A 25,661-nucleotide genomic window follows, 5' to 3' on the forward strand; every position below is an offset into this window, starting at 1 on the left:
GGCATAGGAGAGGAGGAGGGAGGGATTGGGTTGGATTGGATTGGGGGGATTTTAATTGGCATATCCAGCATTTGATATTCCGCAGAACTTTCATTCAGTCATTCAATGTGTGTGCTCATTGAATTTACGACGTTTAATTGAATTGATCGATGAACTTGAAAACAAAAGAGAGATTCCCACACACACACACACACACACACCCACGCACAACAAATTCGTTGCTGATGATGATGGTAAACAAAACCCCGTTGAGCGGCGGCAAGATCAGTGTTGCAGAGCAACGCAATTAGTTTATTTGCACTTTCAAGTATTGCAAATTTGCAGCAGCAGCAATCGATAAACCGTTCAACTGAATGAAAAGCAAAATAAGTGACAAGTCAAATGATTTGATAATTGTTGTGATTAATTAATCAACCACAATTTGTTTATTTGCTAAAGTGTTGCAATTGCTGACTATATAAATATATTGTTACACAAAAAAACGAAGAAAAAAAAACTTTTCATGCGTAGATCATTTGTTTAGAATAAAATGCTTTCAAATTGCTTTTGCTATTTTCTATTTTTATCATAATGATTAGAACTTCGCTCAATTGTTGATAATCAATAGTAAAACAAACAAGAAGCTACGTTTTATTTATTCTTTGTTGATCATCAATAGTAAACAAGAAATTGCACAAAAGGCGAAATTTTGGGCTACGTTATCTCATCGTTTATCCAACACACATCTCAACAGAGGCAACACCAAGCTAATCCCTTTTATCCCCACCATCTAATCTCTACTATATCTGCGATTATTTCGGGCGTTGCTATGGCGACTATATTGTGTGCAGTCAAGTGTAGTATTAAGTGCACTTTTCACTCAGCACTCGCCTAAAATAAAACAAGTATGAAAGCTACAGTGAAATGTGCTCGACTGTGAGATACCCGTTACTGATTTTGAAACAAACATAGCAGTGCGGCGTTAATCTTAAAATATACCAAATTCAAATACCGAAAATATATTATAATATACCAAAGGTCATATTTGGTATATTGATATATTTTTGAGTAAAAGTAAAACAGTGCGGTATTATTCTTAAAATATACCAAATTAATAATTAAATGGAGATACCCACTACCCACTTTGCAAAAAAAAACCAATGCAGAGCGGTATTTTTCTAAAAATATACCGAAAAAATGCTGTGTCATACCAAAGGTATACATTCTTTAAATATACAAAAAAGTACTAAAAATACTAAAATATGGTATTTGAAAAAAACATAGCAGTGCTGCAGTATTCTTAAAATATACCAAATTAAAATACCGAGAAAATATTAAAATATACCAAAGGTCATATTTGGTACATATATTGATATATTTTTGAGTAAAATGAAACAGTGCGGTATTATTCTTATAATATTTATGTTCCAAATTAATAAATAATGTGAGATACTCTCTACCCGTTTTGCAAAAAAAAACCAACGAAAAGCGGTATTTTTTAAAAATATACCAAAAAATACTGTGCCATATTAAAGGTATACATTCTTTAAATATACCAACATAATGTAATAAAAATACTAAAGTATGGTATTTGGTATATTAGTATATTACTACATTCAAATTATACCATAGGACAAAAGTAGGCGTGGCAAAAATTTGAAACAAAAGCTGTCCAACAAAATTATAACTCCATCTAGTAAAGTCTCTGAGATCTAGGTGTTTATACGGACGGACAGACAGACAGACGGACAGTATATATGTATATACTTTATGTGGTAGGAGTTATATACCCTGTCATCCTACAGCTAGCGGGTATAATTAAATGCCAACTGCGATATTGCCAAAATGATCAAATGTGTTTAATGAGCTCTAATTGAGCCCAAGATCATGAACTAATTGAGATTGAGAAGTGAGATTGCGAATTGCGAATTGATGCCTGTCTTCTTTGTGGGGGATATGTGATGTGTTGCACAGCCGTGTTGCAACTACTAGTCGCAATAGTGTGTGTGTGTGAGTGAGGCATGTGAACCAAAAGGCTAACTGCCAGCCATGACATTTAAAGAATTTCGCACTCATTTTGAACGTCGCGTTTTTCTTCGTCTATTTTGTTTGATTTATTGCAAATTTTGTTTCACTTTTGTTTTTTTGGCTCCGATTGTTGCTAGCGTCAGATTTGGTTGTTGTTGCTTTTGTTGCTGTTGTTGCTGTAATTGCTTCCGATGATGATGGCAGCTGCGCCAAGAAAACATCACAGGGCAGCCGGCCAAGTCGAACAAGCCCCTTGAAAAATAAAACACACACACAAACACACACAGGCGGCACGGCGCACATTGCGCATACGCCCAGTGAGCCAAAAATTGTAAATGTGCAATTTATGGCCAACTAATATCCAGTGGCAATTTACGACTGCAGCAAATTGTTAAATTTAATTTTAATCAACAAACAAAGCAGAGGCAGAAGCAGAGGCGTGAGACACGGCCCCACCTGCACCTGTGTGTTGCCGCTGCCTTAGCAGCACATCAACCACAACGTGAATAAACGAATACGACTAAAAATTATGTTAAAAATAAATATCAAGTCACACACATGTTTTAGATTTGAGATGTTCAACTTGTTTTGCTGCTGCTGCTGTTGCTGCTGTTTCTTATAATTAACTTAAGTATTTTTAGCAAAGAAATTAACAACAACAGCGGCAGCAGCAGCAGCAACGTTGTCGACGTCGGCACAAAACACGACAGCAGCAAAAGCAACAACAACAGAAAAAAGGCACATAAAGTATTTCAATTAAAATACGAATAACGTAAATTAAAATACAGCCAAAGCAAAACAACAAAAAAACGAAGAAAAAAAAATAAAATAAAATAAAATTTTATTCAACGTCGCGAACCAAAATTTTGCAAAACGCGCCAAAAAAAAGGCGAGAAAGAGAGTGTATTATATATGTACATATATGCAGACATGTATATAGCGATATGTGGTATATATCTGCATATATATGCATATCTAAGTTCAACGAAATTTACTTAGATGACTCGTTATTATTCCTGTTATTGTTGCCGTTGCCTCAGCTGCTCACATTGTTTCTGACAATATGCAAAAAGCTGCTGCATCCAAAAGAGGATTTTGTGTAATATTTTATGCTGGCCGTTTATCAATTTATTTTATTGCAAAGCATAAGCTCTCTTTCTATCCCACTCTCTCGCTCTCTCTGTCTCTGTCTCTGTTTTACTGTCTCTTTTTATAGCAAGTCACGAGACAAACTGTCGCTGGTTGTTGTTGCTGCTGTTTGATTTGTTTGCCTGATGCTTAAAATTCATTCATAAATTTCCCAGCCTGTGATAAAAAAAAAAGAATTCATTGTGCAATAGATTAGAAAACGGTTGCTATGTTCTACTTTACACACTCACTCACACACACACACACACACAACAATAAAAACAACAACAACAATTAAAACATTGTTTAGGGCTTGTGGTGATTATTATCTGTGGCATTTTGTGAGATTACTATTTGTGGCATTGTAATCAGAAGCGAGAACAATTGTTATGTTGTCGGTTATCAAACAGATTTCCAAGCAAATAAAACCCAAAAGATAAAACTATCTTTAATGATAGTAAAATGAGAGCACATATGTAACATATATGAGAATTGCAGTAGTATTTTTAGCAATGATTTGAGCGGCTTTCTTCATTAAAATGCTAAATTCAATTAATGAAATTAAATTACTAAAATGCTAGTTTACACTTTAATTAAATACTAATATCATTTTGACAGTGATATCAAATTTCTCTGCATTGTCTTGAGGCTGATGATTTAATAATGGGCTTGTGAAACATTATCCCATGCATCACTATCAAATAAACCCTTTTCTAAATAATCTAAATGCTTTGTCAGCCGATAATGTTGGCTAAAGTTTTATTGTAACAACAAATTTCGTAAAGCGTTGTATAAACTTGCCACTTGGTATTGGCCTTTGACTTTGCAACTCTCTCCATCGCACTTCAGCTTTTGTCTTCGTCCTCAAGCCCTTTTCTCATCCTCGAGCATTGTCAAATTTTGCTTGAGTTTGACTAATTATTGTATAACTTTTTGGCAACACAACAACAACTAAAACAAGAACAACAAAAGCCAGTAAGTACATCAGCATCAGCATTTGAATGCAAAATCAAAATGTCGTCTTCTTCGACTTCACTCCCCCCCTCCTCTCTTTTGGCTTTTAGCCCTCAGGTTCAGCTTTAGCTTTTTGGCCTCAGTCGCAGTCGAAGTCGCAGTCTCAGTCTCAGTTCTGTCACCGTCACCACCGACAGCTGTTCTTCATCATTTGCGCTGCTTCTTTGCGTTGTCTGCAAACTTTTTGATGAAATCTGCGCAATCGCCTACCCCAACAACCCCCGCCGCCCATCCCCTTCCCCCTCCTCGTTTTACCCACTTGAGTTTAGCTGGAGAGGGCGTCAAGTCGCCAACGCAAATTTCCGTATTTTCTTATTGAAATGTTTGCAATCGTTTTGCCGTCTTGTCCTTGGACACGTCCCATTGCCCTGTCCCTACACCTGTCCCTCCCTCCCGCCTGCAGAGTGTTGCCTTTGTTGTGTGCTGTTTGGACAGCTCAGCGTTTTATTTTCAAATGCTCTGGCTGGCAAAACGCTTAATGCCAATTAAGAATATTAATGTCGTAGGCAGACGATGCTCGTTTATTGTCAAACATGCTCCTCTCTTTCTCTCTCTCTCTCGCTTCCTATTCCTTTTGGGCCATTCATCTCCTTCATCTTCATCGTCTTGCCCATCTTTCTGGCTGTTTGTATGTTTTTCGGTTCTTTTTTTCGTTGCTGTCATTGCAGTTGCATCACTGTCGCTTTTTTTTGGGAGGGGGAGAAACAGTTAAAAGCTAACAGGCAACAGCCCCCAGTTGCCATTGTTAATATTCATTAGCTCGAAATCCTTTTTCAAGTTGACGCTCAAGTTGCCAGCTTCCCTTCTTCTCGCTCCTCTCTGCACTTTCCTGGTACCAATTGAATACCAGGCACCATTAATCGCAATCACAAACGAGACGACGTGCTGATAATTTTTCATTTTACGCAGCTCGAATGGATTTCCTCAGTTATATAACTCTATATATTCTTTATAGTTTGCCGGTCAGTTATTAATAGCAGTCACAAACAAATATAAAACGACTCTGCGTATACGCAATTTTATTAAAAAAAGTCAGCATAGTGAGTCGAAGAGGAGAAAGAAGCTCGTCATTTTCAGTCAATTGACACAAAATAACTTCTGCAATTATCAAAAAGTCGCACAAAAAAATAAAACAAATTCCTCGACTTTGAACTTTAAATGAAATTTAGCCAATGCAATTTATATATTTTTTTATGTTTCGAAATAATAAAGGAAATTAATGTTATTTATAAAATGATTGCTAGCTAAATTTGTTGCCATAGTAAAACGAAATATGATATGATTTTGAGCGCGGAAAAGTGCATTAAAATATTGCCACATTGTTGGAAAATTGGCGAAAGTCAACAAATGTTTACAATTGTTGCGCAAAAACGACAATTTGTGAAATAAAAATATATTAATAATAATATTTTTATTGTGGCCAACGAGCGAGATAATTTTGTTAATTGCAAAACGTCATTATAGCGAGAATATTTCAGGGTTTTTTTTTTTTATTTTATTGATTTTGTCATTGAGTCGCGGCCGAGTAGAGAAATGGAATAGAAGAGGAGGAGAGGAAGAGAGGAAAGGGGAGAATGGCCAAGATTGTTGTGACAGCGTTGACGCAACGAGGGCATCGAAGGCAATGAATCAATTCGCCAGTCTGCCATTCATTAGCGGCTCATCTGGCCACCTAATCACCTGCCCATTGCCCAGTTTCCCCTCCCTCTCCCCCTCCCCACCTCCTCTCGATTAACGTATTCGTATTCAATGATTGTGATTCAGCTTCTGCTTCTCATTTTCATGCTCCTTGCTGCTCTCCGATTCTCATTTTTGTTTTGTGTCCGCTGTGGCAGCAGCTTCAAAGGCAGGCATCAAAATTAATCGCATTTGAATTGAAATTGCGTTTCAAGTTTTGCGGGCTGCGACCAATTTGGTAGGAAGGGAATGTGAGGGAGGGAGGGGAAAAGAGAATGCGGCTAATGATTTCGGTTCAAATTTTCCATTTGGTCTCGCCATTATTTGTCAATTGTTTTTTACTCGATTTGATATTTAAATATTGTATTGTTTGTTTCACATTTCGATCTGATTAGCCAAAAACAAAATGTTGACTTTTGAATGATGAGCAAATCATTTATTTTTTTATCTCAAATTATGCTCAAATTGCTTGTGAATTTCAAATGAATTCAGACATTGCTTTTGCTCAATTTATTACTTATAAATTAAATTTCAATTGCATCGATCAATTAACAAGGAAATCAATTAATTTTGTTTTGAATTCTTCTGCTTTTGTTATGAATTCTAAATGGGGTTTCTTTTTCTTCTGTTATTCATAATTTGTATAATTTGCAGCTGTCTTGGCTGCCAATTCAGATGCAATTATATGCCATTTTTTATGTCAGCTTTTTATATATTTTTCAACCTCCTTGATTATAATTGACAGTTGGAGGCAGTTGCTTTGACTAGTTGTGAGTGTGTCAGTAGTCTTAGGCATAATTATAAACTCTCACACACACACTGATACTCTTGACGCAATAATTGCCATAAAAAAGCAGCAACATGTTCAAAAAAAAACGCACTATCAATTTGAATGCTATACATAGAATATCTAAAGTGCTCGGCTGCAGTTTGGAAGGCAGGTCATGGGTAAAAACGACGTCAATTGCAGATATGCTGGTTCACACCCACACACCCGCACATACACACACGCACGCCCACATACACTTGCAGACAAATGCAATATTTTACGACAAATCAAAATTCCTTACAAAAGGAGAAAAAACAAGTAAGAAAGTTACAGTTGAGTTTGCTCAACTGTGAGATACTCGCAGTCCATTTTGATTAAGAGCAAAACAGTGCGGTATTATTCTCTAAATATACCTAAATACATATAGTAAAAAATACTGAATTGTGTTAAATTGTGTTGTGTGTGTTATTTGGTAGATTAATATACTTTCACATTGCTATATCGTCTCTGCTATTCATGCTGATCAGGAATAGTGAAAAATACCGAAGGCTATAGTTGGTATATCGATATACTAATACGTGACTATATCATCCCTGCTGGTGGCGCTGATCAAGAATATATAATGCTTCCTTTTGCGTGTCACAAAGATATAATACCCTTCTGCTCTATGTGTAGCGGGTATAAAAAAGAGAGAGCTATGCAAATGTGTTTGCTACTCAAATACTCTGTAATTTGAACAAGATATATTTCAAGTACTTTATGGAATAGTTTATGGCTGGCTGTTGCTAGAGTATTTGTGTGTTTATGTCAGCTGGCATTTTTCTTGTTTTGCCACATTTTGCAATGCAGTTTCAGTGCAGGGCATAAAAAAAACCACAAACAACTTTTTGCCATGCGTCAAAAACACTGGTTAAATTTGAGGCTCTACTAGCCACATCCGGACAAACAACAAACAACAAGCAGCAATCAAACACCCACACACATATACATACATGTGAGAACACGCCCACACACACACACACACACACATACACATACATAGGGAAACACACGCATGCTGACATAGGAAAGAACTGAGCCACTGAGAACGAATATTGCATTGGACACGAAACATTGTCGAGGGCGTGGATGATGCGACTAAACGCTGACAATTGTCATGCAAATCCTGCCAACAAGAACCAGCAATTTGGCCAGGCCAATATCATCATCAGCAGCAGCAGCAACAGCAACCAACAACACCAACTTTCCGTTGCTTACTAAGTTGCCTCGCCTTGAGAGAGTCACCGAGCTTATTGTTATTTTTATTATTTTGTTATTTTTTTTGTTGCCTTCTTTTTTATTATTATTTTATTTTCTCTCCTCTGTTGTTTTTGTTTTTCATCTCAATCTGATAAGAATTTAATTACAAAGCACACAATGTACAAACTGTATACAAATGTATTAAGCACGCACACACGCACACACACACACACACACACAGATACACTCTAGAGGGGAGCACAGACACTGAACTGTACTGAAACTGAACACTGAACTGAACACGCACATCTCAATACTACGGCATGCGTGCGTTGGGGATGGAGGGGGGGAAAGTAGACTGACGGAGTGTGGAGGGGGGATTGATGTAAAGCGATTGCTGCAACAAATATTCAATACGCTTGCAGCTCAGCCGATACAAATCTAGCTAATTGATATCAAAGTTGTACTCCAGCAATAGTTTCATTAATCAATTTTCGAAATTAACGCACTTTTTAGGGTGAATTTCAATTGATTAATTTTGGTATTATTCAAATTATTCACTCGACTCAATTTATTTGCTCTTATTATGATAATTAATATCACACTGATCGAGGCAGTCTTTTGAGGGTATGATAATCTGGAGTTTACTAATTAATTACTCAACAAGTTTATTCAAAAACTGTATGAAATAATTAATAAGAATATATATATATATAATATTATATATATTTTTAAAAAGATGCAATGTTGCAAATAAAATACTCAATAATGTGAAGTTATGAGTTCATTTGGTTGATATTTTACGTATGGAAATTAGGTGTACTCAAATATGAACTGAATGAATAGCAGCTAGTATATTATATTGGTATATTTAGTATACGTATTAAGTATACACACATCACACACGGGAGTTAAATGCTCTGCAAACATCGCATAGCAAATAAAATACTCAATAATGTAAAGTGGTTAGTATATTTTGTTTGGTATACTACGTATATTATATAAGTATCAAATAAGAACTGAATGCATAGCATTTAAACATACATATTGACATAACCATGGGTAAATCAAGTGAGAGTTAAAGCTAAAAAGAATTCATATTACAAATAAAATACCCAATAATATGATGTTTAGTATATTTTGTTGGTATACTAATTAGGTATACTCAAATAGGGTTTGCATAAATACTAGCTTATATACATATTTGGTATATTAAGTATACGTATCAAGTATGCGCAAATCAAAAAATGAGAGTTAAACCTTAGAAAAATGCATATTACAAATAAAATACCCAATAATGTGAAGTTTTAGTATATTTTATTGGTATATTAGGTATAGTAATTGAGTATACTCAAATATTATATTCGCTTATATACATATTTGGTATATTAAGTATACGTATCAAGTATGCGCAAATCAAAAAATGAGAGTTAAACCTTAGAAAAATGCATATTACAAATAAAATACCCAATATTGTGAAGTTTTAGTATATTTTATTGGTATATTAGGTATAGTAATTGAGTATACTCAAATATTATATTCGCTTATATACATATTTGGTATATTAAGTATACGTATTAAGTATGTGCAAATCGAATGGGAGTTAAATGAATAACGTGTGTGTTTAGAATAAAATAAAAATATAATTAAGTTTGAATTGTCAAAATCTAGCATTGAATAATGCAATTTATTCCCTGCATAAAGTGTTTGCCGCAGCTAACAGACAGCACAAAGATAGGGCATTGCGTACTTATGTTCTTATATTCTACATATGTATGTATGTAGCATATAAATATTTTCAGTTATACATATAGTAGGCTGCAACTGTATCTTTCGGTCGGCATAATGATAGCTCGCGGCAGCAGAGACATTGGCACGGGCCAATTTGGAACCGCAGCAGCATCGGCAGTCGAAGTCGAGGCGGGCTAGAACCATACAACATACGATATACGTGTGTGTGTATATGTGTGTGTAGCTGTGATTGCTATGCTAAAATGCGGGACGCGAGAGTGGAAGTGGAAGGAAGGCGAAGAAGCAGAAGACAAACACTAAACTAAAACTCGAAAATCAAATGCAAAATCTAAATCAAAATTAAAATCAGAATCAGAATCAGAATCGGAATCTGAAATCTGAAAATCAAAATCAAATGTGTAATGAAGTCAAGTGAAACGAAGTGGAAACAAATCGTTGACGGTGCGAGTTTCAATATAGCGCGGCAGCAAAAGTTGTGAGTCGACTCGTTGCCATGTTCATATCTTATTTGAACTGTGACAGCGACAACAACAACAGCAACAACATAAACAATAATAACAACAACAACAGCATAACAAACAAACACAACAACAACAACTACAGTAGCAGCAGCAACAGCAGTAGCAGCGGCAGCGCTGCCAGCGTCGCAACGCCGACGACGACGCCGACGTCGACGCCACTGCTGAACATGGAGCGGCTGCTGCACGCGGTGCGCGAGGAATTCCAAACGGAAGATGAATTCGAAGAGGAAGCCACCCAAAGCCAAAGCCAAAGCCAACGTCATCGCAGTCGCCGCAGCAGCAGCAGCAGCAGCTCGTCGACGTCGTCGACAGCATCATCGTCAGCGTCGTCGTCGTCGTCGACGTCGACGTCGAGTCAGCAGAGCGAATTCATAGCCACAGTGGCTGCAACAAATGTGGGCACGGGGGCGGGCACAGTGCGTCGCTTTCGTCGCTCATCGATTGGCATGCAACGCAAATCGGCGTTTCGCCAAAGGAAACTCGATTCGCTGGGGGCGTGGCGCCGCAAGAGGTAAGTTATGTGCAGTCTGCTCTGTTGCACGCTTTACTGCAAACCAGGGGGCAGGCGTCACTCAGCCGAGTGTGTTTATGAGTGTGTGTGTTTATGTGTGTGTGTGTGGCAAATGCAGTAATAACTCAGCAAGCGACAAGACAAAGGCGGTTGCGTAGAAGTTTACAAACATTTTGGTACTTATCAAATGCAACACCAAATAGTACAAATACAATATCTGATATAGATATACGATACGAATTTATTTTATATGACAATTACTTAACTAATCTATTAAGAAATTACTTTCATAAATTATCAAGTTACTATATTAATATGATATAACGCATTTACTTAACTGATCTACTATGCAATCTTCTTTTATAAGTAACTAAAACAAAACAATCAAATATCTCTTAAATTCATTATACTTCGAATACATTCAGAGTTAACAAACATTTTGGTACTTATCAAATGCAACATCAAATACTACAAATGCAGTATCTGATATAGATATACGATACGACTTAACTAATCTATTAAGGAATTACTTTCTTAAGTTATCAAGTTACTATATTAATATCACATAATATAATACATTTACTTAACTAATCTATTTTGAAATTTTATTTTATAAGTTATCGTAACCAAATCAAACAATTATGATATGTCTTAAATTCATTATGCTTTGAATTCATTCAGAGTTAACAAATATGTTGGAACTTATCGAGTGAAGCACCAAATACTACAATTACAATAACAATAACATGTATACTTAACTTATCTACTATGAATATTTATTTTAAAAGTTATTGAAACCAAATCAAGCAAATATGTCTTATATTCATTCTGAGTTGATAAACATATCAATACTTGTTGAGTGCAACACGAAATACTAAATCCAATGCAATATTATAAGGCACACATTTTTGATAATAAATTAATCAAATATGCCTTCAAATTTAGTCTGCTTGATTAGTTCAAAGTTCAACAAGTTTAGTGCAGTACAAAATTCTACAAAGACAATATCTGATTTAGAAGTATGATACAAGGTATATAAAAATTACTTGTCTTATCTATTATGAAATTGTTTTTTATAAGTAATCAAGTTACTTTATGATATATATATGATATATAACATTTAAATAACTGATCTATTATGGAATTCCTTTTATAATTTAATCAGTTACTATGTGTTTTAATATATAACATTTAATTAAGTAATTTATTATGAAATTTACTTTATAAATTACTAAAACATATAAATCAATCATGTCTTAAATTCATTATGCTTTGAATTCATTCAGAGTTGACAAACATTTTGGTACTTATCGAGTGCAGCTTTACTCCTAAATATAAATGACATAAATTTATTACATACTTATCTGACATTTTTACATGCCAAATAACAAACATATTTAGGAATTTCATCTCTTAAATTAAATGTCTCTAAGAACAACTAAAACAAATGAATCAAAGCTGTCTTACATTAATTTTGATTCATTCATTTGAGTAGAAATATATAAATCATTTCTAATTATAAAAGTTTCGGAGAAGTTCAATGTCATATATTCAAAAAAATATTAATAGTTTTCTGCTGACGATATTCCAAAAATATAAATTTTGAATGTGGACAGTAGACAGTAAAAAAATGAAATTTTAATTTGAATTCATTTTCTAGCTAAATGAGTATAAGCTTTTTAATACATCTTAAGTACTGAGATAAACTTTAAATTTAACCAATAATGATTTATATTGCCAAATAATTAATTAAATATTTCAAACTTATGTTCCATGCAGACGCACGGCCTCGTCGAGCAATGCGCGTAGACCGATTCGCATTGTGCCGGACTGGACAGAGAATGCGGTGCAGGGCGAGCACTACTGGAAGCCCACCTCGGCCTCTGGTGATCTCTGCTGCCTCAACGAGGAGTGCATCGTAAGTACATGCGATGAGTATACTATATACAATATTTTCTTCTTTTCGATTTTCGGCATTTGACAGGTCTTTGGGGTTAGATCTAATTCAATTACAGCCACGTCGTCGTCGTCGACAACAAGCTACCCAAACAAAAAAAAAGAAGAAAAACGAATGAAATTTCGTGTAATCGTGTAATTTATTTATTGCGTGCTTGTCCGACATGTTCGTCGGCCAGTGTTGTGTGTGGCCGCATACAAACACACACGCACTGTGCGACGTCCACACGAACGCAGCAGGAACGTGTTTTGTTTTTCCTCAACTTGCTGTGTGTATTTCTCTTATTTTTTTCGCCTGCTTTCTGTGTCCAGCAACTAAAAGTTTTTGGCCCGACGTTTGCTGTCCAAAAGTTGTTGCAAGTACTTTATTGTTGCACGTCGGCGGGAAGAGTGGGGGGCAAGCGAGAGTGAGAGCGAGAGTGAATATGTGGCAGCTTATCTGCATGTGTGTGGCAAGCAGTCACGCTAGCAGAGCACAACCTTGTTTTTATATAAGTTACTATAACGTAGACATATGGCTGACTGACGACTGGCTGCTGTGCTGTGGCATGAGTTTAACTGCCTCGTCTGTGCCCCCACGCTCAACAAGTGCCCCACACACACACACACACACACGCACACGCACACTCACTTTGTCCTGCCTGTGGGTTAAGTTTTGTCACTGCCTCTAATTCAGTTGTCACTCTAACGGCACCCGACAGTTATTGAAAACGACAAGCATTATGCACTAGCTCTAAGCGAGAGCCGTTACTCATTAGAGGCACACTTTTTTGGGGCTCAACAGCAAATACTTCGAAAGCTGTTTACTTCAAACATACAAGTTATTAAACAAGATACAAATTACAGTTTTTAGTGAGGAATAGTTTTTTACCTTCAATGAAAGCAAATTTATCTTCTCAAGCAAATGCTATGTATTATAACTTTGTGCCTCCAGGAAATGTATGTAACAGACAGAATGAGGCATATGTATATGACACAATAAATTATATATATTCTTAATCAGCGCCAACTGCCGAGATGATGAAGCCATGTTCGTCTGTCCGTCTGTCTATCTGTCCGTCCATCCATATGAACACCTAGATCTCAGTGACTTTACTAGATGGAGCAATAATTTTTTCGACAGCACTTGTTTATAATGTAATGTTTGCACACAGATCAAGATTGCTTGAAATTTTTGCCACGCCCACTTCCCCTAATGTAAATTGAAAAAGATCAAGGAACAAGCGTTCTTTTGAAGCTAGATTCAAGATTTTTGGTACATACAATAATATCTACAGTCTTTATGATTTCCAAAAATGTTGGTGAAATATTTAAGAAACACTTTTGTATGAAAAAAAAAGAAACGCATTGTCCAGTAGAGCGTTAGTTCTTTTGTCCGGCAATTTGGTATGTTTAGTGCTATATAGCATATTTTCAATGTGTTGATATATATATATATATATATATATATATATATATATATATGTATAGGACATTGGTAGAATATCGTGTTACTGAAAGTGAGTAGCGGGTATCTCATAGTCTAGCATACTCGACTGCAGCGTTCTTACATGCATATATTATACTTTCATTGAGAATAAACGTTTCTTAGTCCAGCATATGCTTTCAAAGTTCCATATATAAATTTGAATTTATTAACATGTATTATGTTATTTTTATTATTTATTGAAATTATTCAATTTCCATTTTAATTGTGCTTGTAATGTAAGTAAACGAATATTGACTTTTGAAAGCTTTAATAGTTCTACAAATATTATTTAAAGTTAAATACAAATGTGTCATTCCTCAACCATTTGGATGTTAATACTCAGCTTGCATATTAAGGACCAAAACCGAATAGAGAAGAGCAGAGCAAAACTCTTTGTCTGTCTCTGTGTGCAAGTGACAGATGAATTAGAGATACAATTAATGAGGAGGGGGGACCAAATAAATTGGAATACGAGAAGTCGCAGTAGACTGGACACTAAGAGGAGAGTAATCGATGGGTCAATTGCTAAAGTCAAAACAATCTGTCTGTGCTTGTGATGTTAACCAATCCAACTATGTTTCTCAATTTGATTTGGGTTTTCTTTTTTTTTTCTGTTTGTTGCTTTCTCAATTTGCAGAAGAGCGGACAGCGAATGAAGTGCTCGGCATGCCAGCTGATTGCCCATCAGAATTGCATTCCAATTGTGAATGAAAAGACTCAACTAGTGTGTAAGCCAACATATCGAGATGTCGGGATCAGGCAGTATCGGGAGCAGACAACAACCCATCATCATTGGGTGCATCGCAAGTTGGAGAAGGGCAAGTGCAAGCAGTGTGGCAAGGTAATTAACCCCCCTTCCCAAAACAAATCCCTTTCGATTCACGTATTAACAAATCTGCATTATTTATAGGCGGTGCAGAGTAAGCTCTTTGGCTCAAAGGAGATTGTCGCCTTGTCCTGTGCCTGGTGCCATGAGATTTACCACAACAAGGAGTCGTGCTTCAATCAGGCCAAGATTGGCGAAGAGTGTCGCCTGGGTAAGTTCGTTTCTCTCCACTCTCTCTCTCTCTCTCTTTCTCTCTGTCTTTCTCTTTCGTTTTGAATCCTCTTCCATTCACTGTTATCGATGGCCACACAGCCATGGCCGAAAGCAACAACAACAGCAAAAGGAGAGAAACCCATTGTCCATTCTCCATTATCCAGTCTCCTCCCTTTTCCGTTCTCCGTTCTCTCTTCTCCGTTCCTCTGTTCCTCCTCCATTCACCATTGTCCTCTGATTAATTACGTGACGTGCATGCAAATAAATTGCGGCCCGTTAACTTAATTAAAATTTGTGCATTAAAACAGAGCTCAGAACTTGCCCCTCAGCCGCTTAACCCTTTTCTCTCTCTGTGTGTGTGTGTGCGTGTGTCTGTCCCATTTATTCGCCAGGTAAATTGCGACACACCTCTCGACCTTTTTACCCCACAATCTTTCTCTCTCTTTCTCTCTGTTCCTATCGCTTTCACTCTGAATCTCTCACTCTCTCTCTCTCTCTCTATCTCTCACATATTGTCTTAATTTGCACAGTCGCTCACTCATTCGGCATATTTTTTATGTATTTTCATTTTATATCACTTTTTTGTATACTCTTTCTTAGAGGTCAAAATTTCAGTTTGCTGTTCATTTTATATTTTATGACACATGACTTCTTAATGAAATTGCCATTAAATTAATTAAAATTTAAATGTTTATAATAGAATTCTAATTCGTTTAAAATTAACTATTTCAAATAAAGTTATTAAATTAAATTAAATTAGATTTTTCATTTAGAATTCCGTAATAAAATTTCGTTTAAAATGAACTATTTTTAAATTAGGCTCTATGATAAAATTGTCATTAATTTTCTTTTCTCTCTCTACTTTTTCTTACAATCTGTCATTAATTTAAATAAAAATACATATATTAATATTCATGATTTCCATTGAAACTAAAACTACTTCAAATGAATTTTTGTGATAAAATTGTCATTAAATTACATAAAATATAAATTTTCATTATATAATTCTTGAATAAAATTACAATTAAGATTAATACTATTTCAATTTAAGTTCTGTAATGAAATTACCATTAAAATTAACTAATTATAAATTCTTTTCAATTTAATTTAAATTTAAAGGCTGCTCGCAACACATTAAATTCCGTTATTTTTTATCAAATAATTACCCCAAAATATTATGATTTTATAAACAGATTTATTGTTAGAATTCTGTAAATATTTTAGTCAGAATTTCAATCTATCTTAATTTAGGAAACACATTTACATTTCTTGCCCCACAGTCCAAGTTCATCAAAGTGATCGAAGTATTTTTTAAAGAGTATCTCAAGGTTCCTTCATCACATTGACAGATTCGCTGCTCATTTGAAGCGCCTTCGCTTCTCAGCTTTTTGTAGTTTTTTTATTCGTTTTTTTTTTACGCTTTTTGGGTCAAGTTCTAAGGTCATTAGCATTTATTTCGCGGAATTGACAATTTGTCAAGTTCTTGTCTCCGGCACTAAGTCAATAGATGAGCGTAATACGTGTACGTCGAGTGCTCAGGCAACTTTTCTTTTGACTAACTGACGCTGTTGTGACGTCACAATTGAATGGAAATTAAGCAAGCGGATGGACGGACGTCTGTTGACTTTGTTCGTTTTCAATTCAAATTCAAATTCAAATTCAAATGCAACCCACCCAAATACACGAAGATTGAAGGGCCTTGACAGCGAGACAGCGAAAATTTGCTACAAAATTCAGAACAGAAGTCAGTTAATTTCGAAATTGCTAAGAAATATTGTGTGCCATAAAATTGATTGACATCTTATGGGAGTGTGAATTTGACTGAGTAATGCGTAGTGCGTCTTAAATAGAATATAAGCAAATAAGAGTTCATTTCAGAATTAAACACAAGCTGTGTTTCTTTAATTCACGAATCGAAAACAAAGAATAGGCAATTAGTCGCAATAACAATTCGTAAACCAAAACTTCGATATATGAATAGTGGAAAATTGAAAATTTGGTCGAACCGAAAACGAAAACAATTCGGCAAAACAATACTCAATTAGAAAGCAAACACGTTCAATGTCAGTGTCAACGAAAAACGTGCCAAAAAAAGAAAAACAACAGATGACAATAGTATGATATACTTCGAGTACTCGCATGAATATGAAATCAAATAGTGGAAGCACACACAATTGGATTCAATTGGCATGATTGATACAGCATTTGGAATTCGCAATTTTTCGGTTGCTTCTTGTGTTATGAACTTTCAACTTTTTCATTAGTAGAGTTGAGCAGATGCTGCACAGAAAGTTTAATATAACATAAATATGAAGCAATGAAATTCATTTCCTTTTTGGGAAAATGTAATTTCTGCAAACTACTTTTCGTTTTCCCGTTGACTTTTCCGAAGGATTCCTTTCTCCAGTTGACATTCTCTAGTCAAATGTTAACCATGTCAGAGATGCCTCGAAGGTCAGCAAAGAGTGAGAGAGAGAAATGCGTGAGTTGAGGAGTTGTCAGCAGTTGATTTGTGAAGTGGATTGGCTGACCGACAAAAATTGTTGCACAAAACGCAAAGTTTCTGGCCACTCGGCTGTTGCACTTTGTGGTCATCTTTGCCGCTTGCCGCCTGCCGCCTGCTGCCTGCTGCATGGAACAGTTAATTCCGAGATGCCAAAAAGTTGCGTCAAGTGCCAGATGAAAGTACTTTAGCAATGCCTCAGCTGTGAATGTCACTCAGCACAATCGACCATGAACAGTTCTAGTTCTCTCTCTCTCTTTCCCTTGCTCTCTTGCCATCTCTTTCTTCAAACGGTGTGTTTATCCATTTCATCGAGTGTGCAGAGGAAATGCGTACTGAACTGGACTATGTCCGTTTTTTATAAAGTGTCTCAATGGGCGACTTGTTAACACACTCTCCAGCATCGCATTACTCACACCAACACACACACGCACACACAAGTAGGCACAAACAATGACGGAAAGACAATGATGAGGGCCACAAGACAATGAAATAAGGCGCAAAATACAATTACAGGCTGGCGTCTGTGTGAGGCCTAGACCCAATCTTTTGCTCCTTTGTCCTTCCCTGCTCCTGCTCCTCGACTGCCTGTCTGTCTGTCTGTCTGTCTATGTGTTTCCCCTTTTGTCCCTCTGATGACTGGCACCTACTGCAATGCGTCGCTAAACTTTGTCAGCTTGTCTGATGCCTTTTGTTTTGCCCAAGCCTCCTACTTGCTCTCTCTCTCTATCTATCTCTTTCGCTCTTTACTCATCTCTTTCACTCTTACCACAGCACACACAGCCTTGCTGTTTTGTCTGCTTCTCTGTAATTCCTGTGGCATTCATAATTGCACTTCGAGTCTGCCTCTTTTTCTCCCTCTCTCTTTCTCTCTCTCTCTCTGTCTCTGTCTGTCTGCGCTTCGGCATGTCGCCTCTGCTGTGGCATGCGGCATCATCTCAATTTCTTTTGTTTGGCCAGTAGAGTCTCGCAGCAGACTCTTCGCATATTTTCTATGATATTAACTTATCCCGGTCGCTTGCGTTTTTGGCTCCTCTACAAATGGAATTTGCTGTCAGCTCTCACAGCACTCTCAATTAGCCACACACACACACACACGCAGTTATCTCCTCTCACTCACTCTAACTCTCCATCCATCTCTTTCTCCCACACAGGTGACTATGCGCCCATTATTGTGCCACCATCGTGGATTGTCAAGCTGCCCAACAAGGGCAACTTCAAGTCCTCGATTCGTGTGAGCAACAAGAATAGCGCTGCAGGCGGTGCTGGCGGCGGTGGTGGAGGCGGTGGCGTTGGCGGTGGCGGCGGTGCTGGCGGCAAGAGCAAAAAGCAATTGCAGAAACGCCAGAAGGGCAAGGAGGAGAAGAAGGAGCCGCGCGCATTCATTGTGAAGCCCATTCCATCGCCGGATGTAATACCGGTCATTGTCTTTATCAATCCCAAGTCCGGTGGCAATCAGGGCGTCAAGCTGCTCGGCAAGTTCCAGCATCTGCTCAATCCACGTCAGGTGTTTGATCTGACACAAGGTGGTCCCAAAATGGGGTAAGTTGAACACACACACACGTCTACTATATATCACATACGTGTATGTTCGTACAGTGGCTCTCAGCTTAGTTCAACCAGCACCACACAAAGTGATTTAAATCGTTATACAAGGCAAACTAAGGGCGATACTTAAATAGTTTCAATTGGGCAAAAGGTTTAAATTTACAATATATAATTTCATTTAATTATCAATATTACTATTGATATTTTTAGTTTTTGTCATGCATTCGATAGTAAAATAATACGAGTACAGTCACAGCCAGAAATAGATAACCATTACAATATTCTATGACAAGATACTTAGCAATGTTTCTAAGAGAGATTCGAACATACTATACATAGTTGAAATGCAAATAAAATTAAAAAATATAAATTGAATTCATTATTTATATTATTTCATATATAATTTTAATCTAAAACAAAAACTATTTGTATGAGGATAGACCCAAAATAATGTATAAATGTATAGTGTATATAAAACTCAATAAATGAGACTTCAGATGAATTCATTCGAGAAGTGTGGTCAGTTGATTTCTTTACAAGCCAATTTATTCACTACTTTATTACTTTTCAAATAAGCAAATTCATGTTGTATGGAATAGCGTGTTATTTAATTTAAGTTGTTGATAAATTAAATACAATAATACAATTTAAAGTCATAATTAAATAAAATGAAATAATAAGAAATAAGCATAAATATATAATATAATTTATATATAGTATAAATTTCTTTAGTTCTTACCGAACTTTTGAGGCAGTAAAAAGGCAATAGGTCAATAGTTTATTGGCATATAATAGGAGCAAATATCTTAGATTTGGGGTTAATAGATAGGTAGATAAAACCCCGGAGGAGCATAGACGAGTGGAAGTTCTTAGTTGTAGCGATATATGTTAGCTTCTTCTTCTGCAAAGTCACACAGTAATGCAATGCATTTTTGGCAAATGCCAGCGGTATCCTGGGGATAACCGCAAAACGTCAAGAAGATCGTTTAAACTCAGCGATTCAAGGTATTTCAGCTGAAGTCGGAGATGTTCCAATGTTTCCTTAACTCCATACTGATTGTGATACCCAAACAACCGATAAACAGTGACCTGCGTTAGCGTGCAGTCTTTCCTTAAAAGCTGCTGTATGGCCTTAATTAAGTTGATTTTTACTGTAGGAGTAGTAGAGTGCCAGCTCAAGTCTTACCAAAGCTTAGAGTGTACTTCTTGTGTTAAAAGTTCTGTTTTTATACCAGCTACTCATAGGGTAGAAGGGTATTATAACTTTGTACCGGCAGGAAATGTATGTAACAGGTAGAAGGAGGCATCTCCGACTCTATAAAGCATATATATTCATGATCAGCATCAATAGCCGAGACGATCAAACCATGTCCGTCTGTCCGTCTGTCTGTCCGTCTGTCCGTATGAAACACTGGATCTTAGAGACTATAAGAGATAGAGCTATCATTTTTTTTCGACAGCATTTGTTATGTTTGCACACAGATCAAGTTTGTTTCAAAATTTTGCCACACCCACTTCCGCCCCCGCAAACAAAAAAATTAAATAACAAACGTAATGTTAAAGCTAGAGCGGGTATCTCACAGTCGAGCACACTCGACTGCAACTTTCTTACTTGCTTTTTCTCACTTTTCTCGTCTCTCTCTCTTTCTCTCTGTGCAGACTTGACATGTTCCGCAAGGCGCCGAATTTGCGTGTCTTGGCCTGCGGCGGCGACGGCACTGTTGGCTGGGTGCTCTCCGTCCTCGACCAGATCCATCCGCCGCTGCAGCCGGTGCCCGCTGTGGGCGTGCTGCCCCTTGGCACTGGCAACGATCTCGCTCGTTCGCTGGGCTGGGGTGGGGTGAGTAATTTGGTTGCCGATTTGTCGAGACTTGCAGTTGCAACATGATTTGTTCTCTAGGGCTACACGGATGAACCGATTGGCAAGATACTGCGCGAGATTGGAATGTCGCAGTGCGTGCTCATGGATCGCTGGCGAGTGCGAGTGACGCCCAACGATGATGTGACCGACGATCATGTGGATCGCAGTAAACCGAATGTCCCATTGAATGTGATCAACAACTATTTCAGCTTTGGCGTCGATGCGCACATCGCACTCGAATTCCACGAGGCTCGCGAGGCGCATCCGGAACGCTTCAATTCGCGACTCCGCAACAAGATGTACTATGGCCAGATGGGCGGCAAGGATCTGATACTGCGCCAATATCGCAACCTCTCCCAGTGGGTGACGCTCGAGTGCGATGGCCAGGACTTCACCGGTAAGCTACGCGACGCTGGCTGCCACGCCGTGCTCTTCCTAAACATACCCAGGTAAGATTCAAGATTTCAGTTTCACTTTCGCTTACTCACTGGGTTTCATTTCTTCGACCTACAGTTATAGCGGCGGCACGCATCCCTGGAGCGATTCGTTTGGCCAGACGAAACCGGCCATCGATGATGGCCTCATGGAGGTGGTCGGGCTAACCACCTACCAGCTGCCCATGCTGCAGGCAGGCATGCACGGCACCTGCATCTGCCAGTGCCGCAAAGCGCGCATCATCACCAAACGCACCATTCCCATGCAGGTCGATGGCGAGGCCTGTCGCGTCAAGCCCTCGATCATTGAGATCGAGCTGCTCAATCAGGCTCTGATGTTGTCCAAGCGCAAGCACGGACGCGGCGATGTCCAGTAAGTATACGACCCGTGGCACGTTGTTCTCTTTAATGCTTAAAGTGAGGTGTTTCAAGTGTTTCAAATTTAATGGCAAATAATATCAAGAGATTTAAGTACGAGAGATTGGAAGTTGGAATAGAAAATGTTTAAAATGTTCACACGAACTAATTAACTCGCTTCATGGATTACAACTGATTAATTTGTTATTTATTATACGACTCATAGCTCTCTCTCTCTCTCTCTCTCACTCTCTCTCTCCTATTGATCTCTTAGGCAGCTAATGTGTTTATACTCAGCTGACTTTGAATTTGCAAGTTAGAAATTATTTTCCAAGAGACTTGAGTAAAAAGTCATAATAAGTAATGAATGTTAAAAGAGCAGAATAATAATTTACTATTCATTTAAAAATAAGAAAAGAATACAATACCAAATTTCTTTTCACCTAATTTAGAAGCTATAAACAGAATTAAAAGGATTTTTGTATTAGTTTATTATTTATTATGCAATTGACAGATGATAGCAAATTAAATAATAGTTTAAAAGCACTAAATGTTATTTGGTTGGAGTTTAAATTCAAACTTCTAGTTATATGTAGGAGAAATTTGCTTTTTTACTCATCGGGTAGAATGTACTATAACTTTGTAGTGCTTTGGCAGACATTTTGACCTTTATGGTATATCCCGAATATATCTATAGTACTTCAACGATATACTAAATATGACCTTTGGCATATTTTAGTATTTTTGCTGTATATTATTTGGTATATTGTTGTAATTGTCAAAGGTAGAAAAAGCATATAAAAATACAAAGCGAGTGACATCCTAGTAATCTTACTTAATATAGAAAGTTAAAAAAAATGTGATACACTTAAAATGAGTGCCTTTACCTATTAATCCAAATATCAGTTAACTAAAGACGAATAAGAAAAGTTGAAAAAATTTAGAAAATTCCCTTATTTTAGGACTAAAAATGCTTTGTTTAGTTAATGACTGCTCAATTTCCACCACTTAATTCACATTTATCTCCGCAGAATCAATCCGCTGGAGAAGTTGCAGCTGGCCATACTGAGAGTGACAATGCAGCAGTATGAGCAATATCACTACGACAAGGAAATGCTGCGCAAGTTGGCCAACAAACTGGGACAAATTGAGATCGAATCGCAGTGCGATTTGGAGCATGTGCGCAATTTGTTGAATGCCAAATTCGAGGAGTCCATATCGTATCCAAAGGTCTCGCAGGATTGGTGTTTCATCGATTGTGAGTGCCAACAAATATATATCTTACTGTGCATATAATGTTAATAATTTATGATATATTTCATTAGCCTGCACTGCTGAGCATTATTTTCGCATTGATCGCGCCCAGGAGCATTTGCACTACATCTGCGACATTGCCATCGATGAGTTGTATATACTGGATCATGAGGCGGCCACGATGCCACAGACACCGGACCAGGAGCGTTCGTTTGCGGCATTCTCGCAGCGACAGGCGCAGAACGAGCGACGGCAAATGGATCAGGCGCAGGGACGCGGCAATGGCAGCACGGGTAGGCTTCTGTTAGCTGACTGTTGGTCGCAATTGCGGCGATTGCCGGCGGCAACGTACAGTGTTGCCGAAAGCAACGCTGCCGAGTTGCCGCTGGAACAGCGTTTGCAAATTTATCAGCAGCAGGTCGCAGAGCCGCTGCCGTATTTAGAGAGGCGCATGTTTTGCCATCTGCAATATCGCAAGAAGCGCTATGAGATTTGAGCTTGTGTGCTCTGAGTGTGTGTTTGCCGCCTGAACTCCCAAAACAAAAAACAAACCAAAACCCAAACACTCCTCTATCCTCTTTGCCTTGAAGCAAGCCTTTTTTATTGCGGTGTCCGTAACTCTTCTCGTTGTCCAAGTTGATTTGCGTTTTGCGTTGTAATTTTTGCATGTTTTGGCACTAACAAAATAATGAACACAAACACACACACACACCAATATTCACACACCACACACACCTATAACTGTGATGGGAGCGAATACAGCTTAGTCCTTGCCACGCCCGCATGTAAGTAACGCCCTAATATATATATGAGTATCTGTTGTATTTGGTTTATAATCGCCGCTTACGTTAACAGAGTGACAAGGACTAAACCGTATTCCGTTCTCGTCTCCAAAAATTACCCAACACCAACCAACCAACCAATAAACCAACCAATCAACCAACCAAGCAAACCAGTCAAATCAATCAATCAATCAGTCAATTAACCAACTAACCGAACACAAAAAAACAAAAGAAACAAAAGACAGAATAGAGTTATAATGTGACGGGTAGGTTGTCTGTTAGTTTAACTGATTTATCGATTAACCAATTTATCGTTTATCGTTAAAGCTTTATATTTAAGTTTTATATTTTTTTTTTTTTCTTGTTGCCCAACCCAAATGCATATTGTAAATATTTTCTGCAAATGGCGTACTAACAATTTTGTAAATCTCTTTTTTTTTTTTAATTTTAAAATATACACCTAAACACGCACTCACACAACTACACACACACACACACACACACACATCAACACGCGTGTATCTCATACAAAGATGAGGACTTGCAAATTGGCTCCAAGCCCATTAAAGTGATGAAGTGGAAGAGGTAAAACCGCCAGAGAAACGTCAACTAAATCCACAGCAATCACAATCTTCATGTTTCACGAGCATCACAAGTCCAAAATTAATCAAAGAAAATGCGAAATTCTATTAAAGCCAAATGAGCGAGACAATCAAACAACAACCTTATGCTCTGTCTCTGTCTCACTTGGCTTGCAAATCCCATTGGTTGTCCTGCTCTAACGATTGGCGCTTCAGTCACTTGTCCATTTGCAAAAAAAAACATCACACTCTCTCTCACTCTCTATCTTTCTCACTCGATCTCTCACTATCTCTCTCGCTGTCTCTTTCTTTTCGAATTGACTTTCTTGACTGTCTCTTTTGTTAACCGTTATTTAATCTTTTATTTACTGTTGTTCAACGCATGCAGCAACAAAGATCGTTTATTCAGTTTTAACGAAGATGTTTTTGGTTATGGATTCAGGTACTCTGTATTATAGCGCTTTTCAACACTACTCTTTAATCTATTACTATTCTACAATAACTACTTGCATCTCTATCTTACTGTATATCTATCTGTCTTTTTCACTCTCACTGTGTCTTAACAGAGATCGTATTCGTATCATATTACAGAACCATCTGAAACTTGTCGAATCGAAACTGATGCTTGACTTTTTTTCTTTTTGTTTCTCTATTTTTCAATGCACACACCATACACACATACATACACTATACAACTATACACACCAACCAACCAATATATTATTATATATGCATTATATCGCATACACATAACAGCCCTATACTGGAGCAAACTTCCGATGCCGTACTACTAGCAGCCCAGAGCGGCGATCTCAATATGGTAGCTTTAACTTCTTTCTTTACTTTACCTTACTTTACCTTTTACCTTTGATTTCCCACTTTCCATTTTCCATTTTGTGATTCAACGCGCTTTATACGAACCAACGTTATGTCTCTTCCTCTCTGTCACTGTTATTGCACCTTTTTGTTTAATTATTTGACTAACACTCCTCACTTTCTCTCTTTCCATCCGATTCAGTTACGTGCACTACATGAACAAGGATACTCATTACAATCAGTGAACAAGAACGGGCAGACGGCGCTGCACTTTGCCTGCAAATACAACCATAAGGACATTGTTAAATACATCATTTCATGTGCCACGCGACGCGTCATCAACATGGCGGACAAGGAGTGGTAAGTTCTATTCTATTCGGAACTTCAATTCGGTTCGAATCGGTTCTCGATATTTACGTTTTAAGATATTATTAATTAAACAAT

General features: G+C 37.4%; 1 protein-coding gene across 2 annotated transcripts in view; it reads left to right on the forward strand.

The window, feature by feature from the left end:
* The window catches only part of LOC133847424 (eye-specific diacylglycerol kinase-like), a 138,013-nt gene that overhangs the window by 106,732 nt on the left and 5,620 nt on the right, over positions 1-25,661 (forward strand). For both annotated transcript variants that reach the window (XM_062282453.1, XM_062282454.1), the window contains 13 exons: positions 12,398-12,536; positions 14,680-14,883; positions 14,953-15,079; positions 18,739-19,126; positions 20,792-20,972; positions 21,033-21,442; positions 21,507-21,800; positions 22,816-23,042; positions 23,110-23,331; positions 24,354-24,405; positions 24,790-24,843; positions 25,158-25,221; positions 25,420-25,577. In XM_062282453.1, coding sequence (XP_062138437.1) covers positions 12,398-12,536; positions 14,680-14,883; positions 14,953-15,079; positions 18,739-19,126; positions 20,792-20,972; positions 21,033-21,442; positions 21,507-21,800; positions 22,816-23,042; positions 23,110-23,331; positions 24,354-24,405; positions 24,790-24,843; positions 25,158-25,221; positions 25,420-25,577 — 2,520 coding nt within the window. The remainder of the gene's footprint in view (positions 1-12,397; positions 12,537-14,679; positions 14,884-14,952; positions 15,080-18,738; positions 19,127-20,791; positions 20,973-21,032; positions 21,443-21,506; positions 21,801-22,815; positions 23,043-23,109; positions 23,332-24,353; positions 24,406-24,789; positions 24,844-25,157; positions 25,222-25,419; positions 25,578-25,661) is intronic.

Source organism: Drosophila sulfurigaster, chromosome X, assembly GCF_023558435.1.
Source record: "Drosophila sulfurigaster albostrigata strain 15112-1811.04 chromosome X, ASM2355843v2, whole genome shotgun sequence".
In the NCBI taxonomy this organism is placed as follows: Eukaryota; Metazoa; Arthropoda; class Insecta; order Diptera; family Drosophilidae; genus Drosophila; species Drosophila sulfurigaster.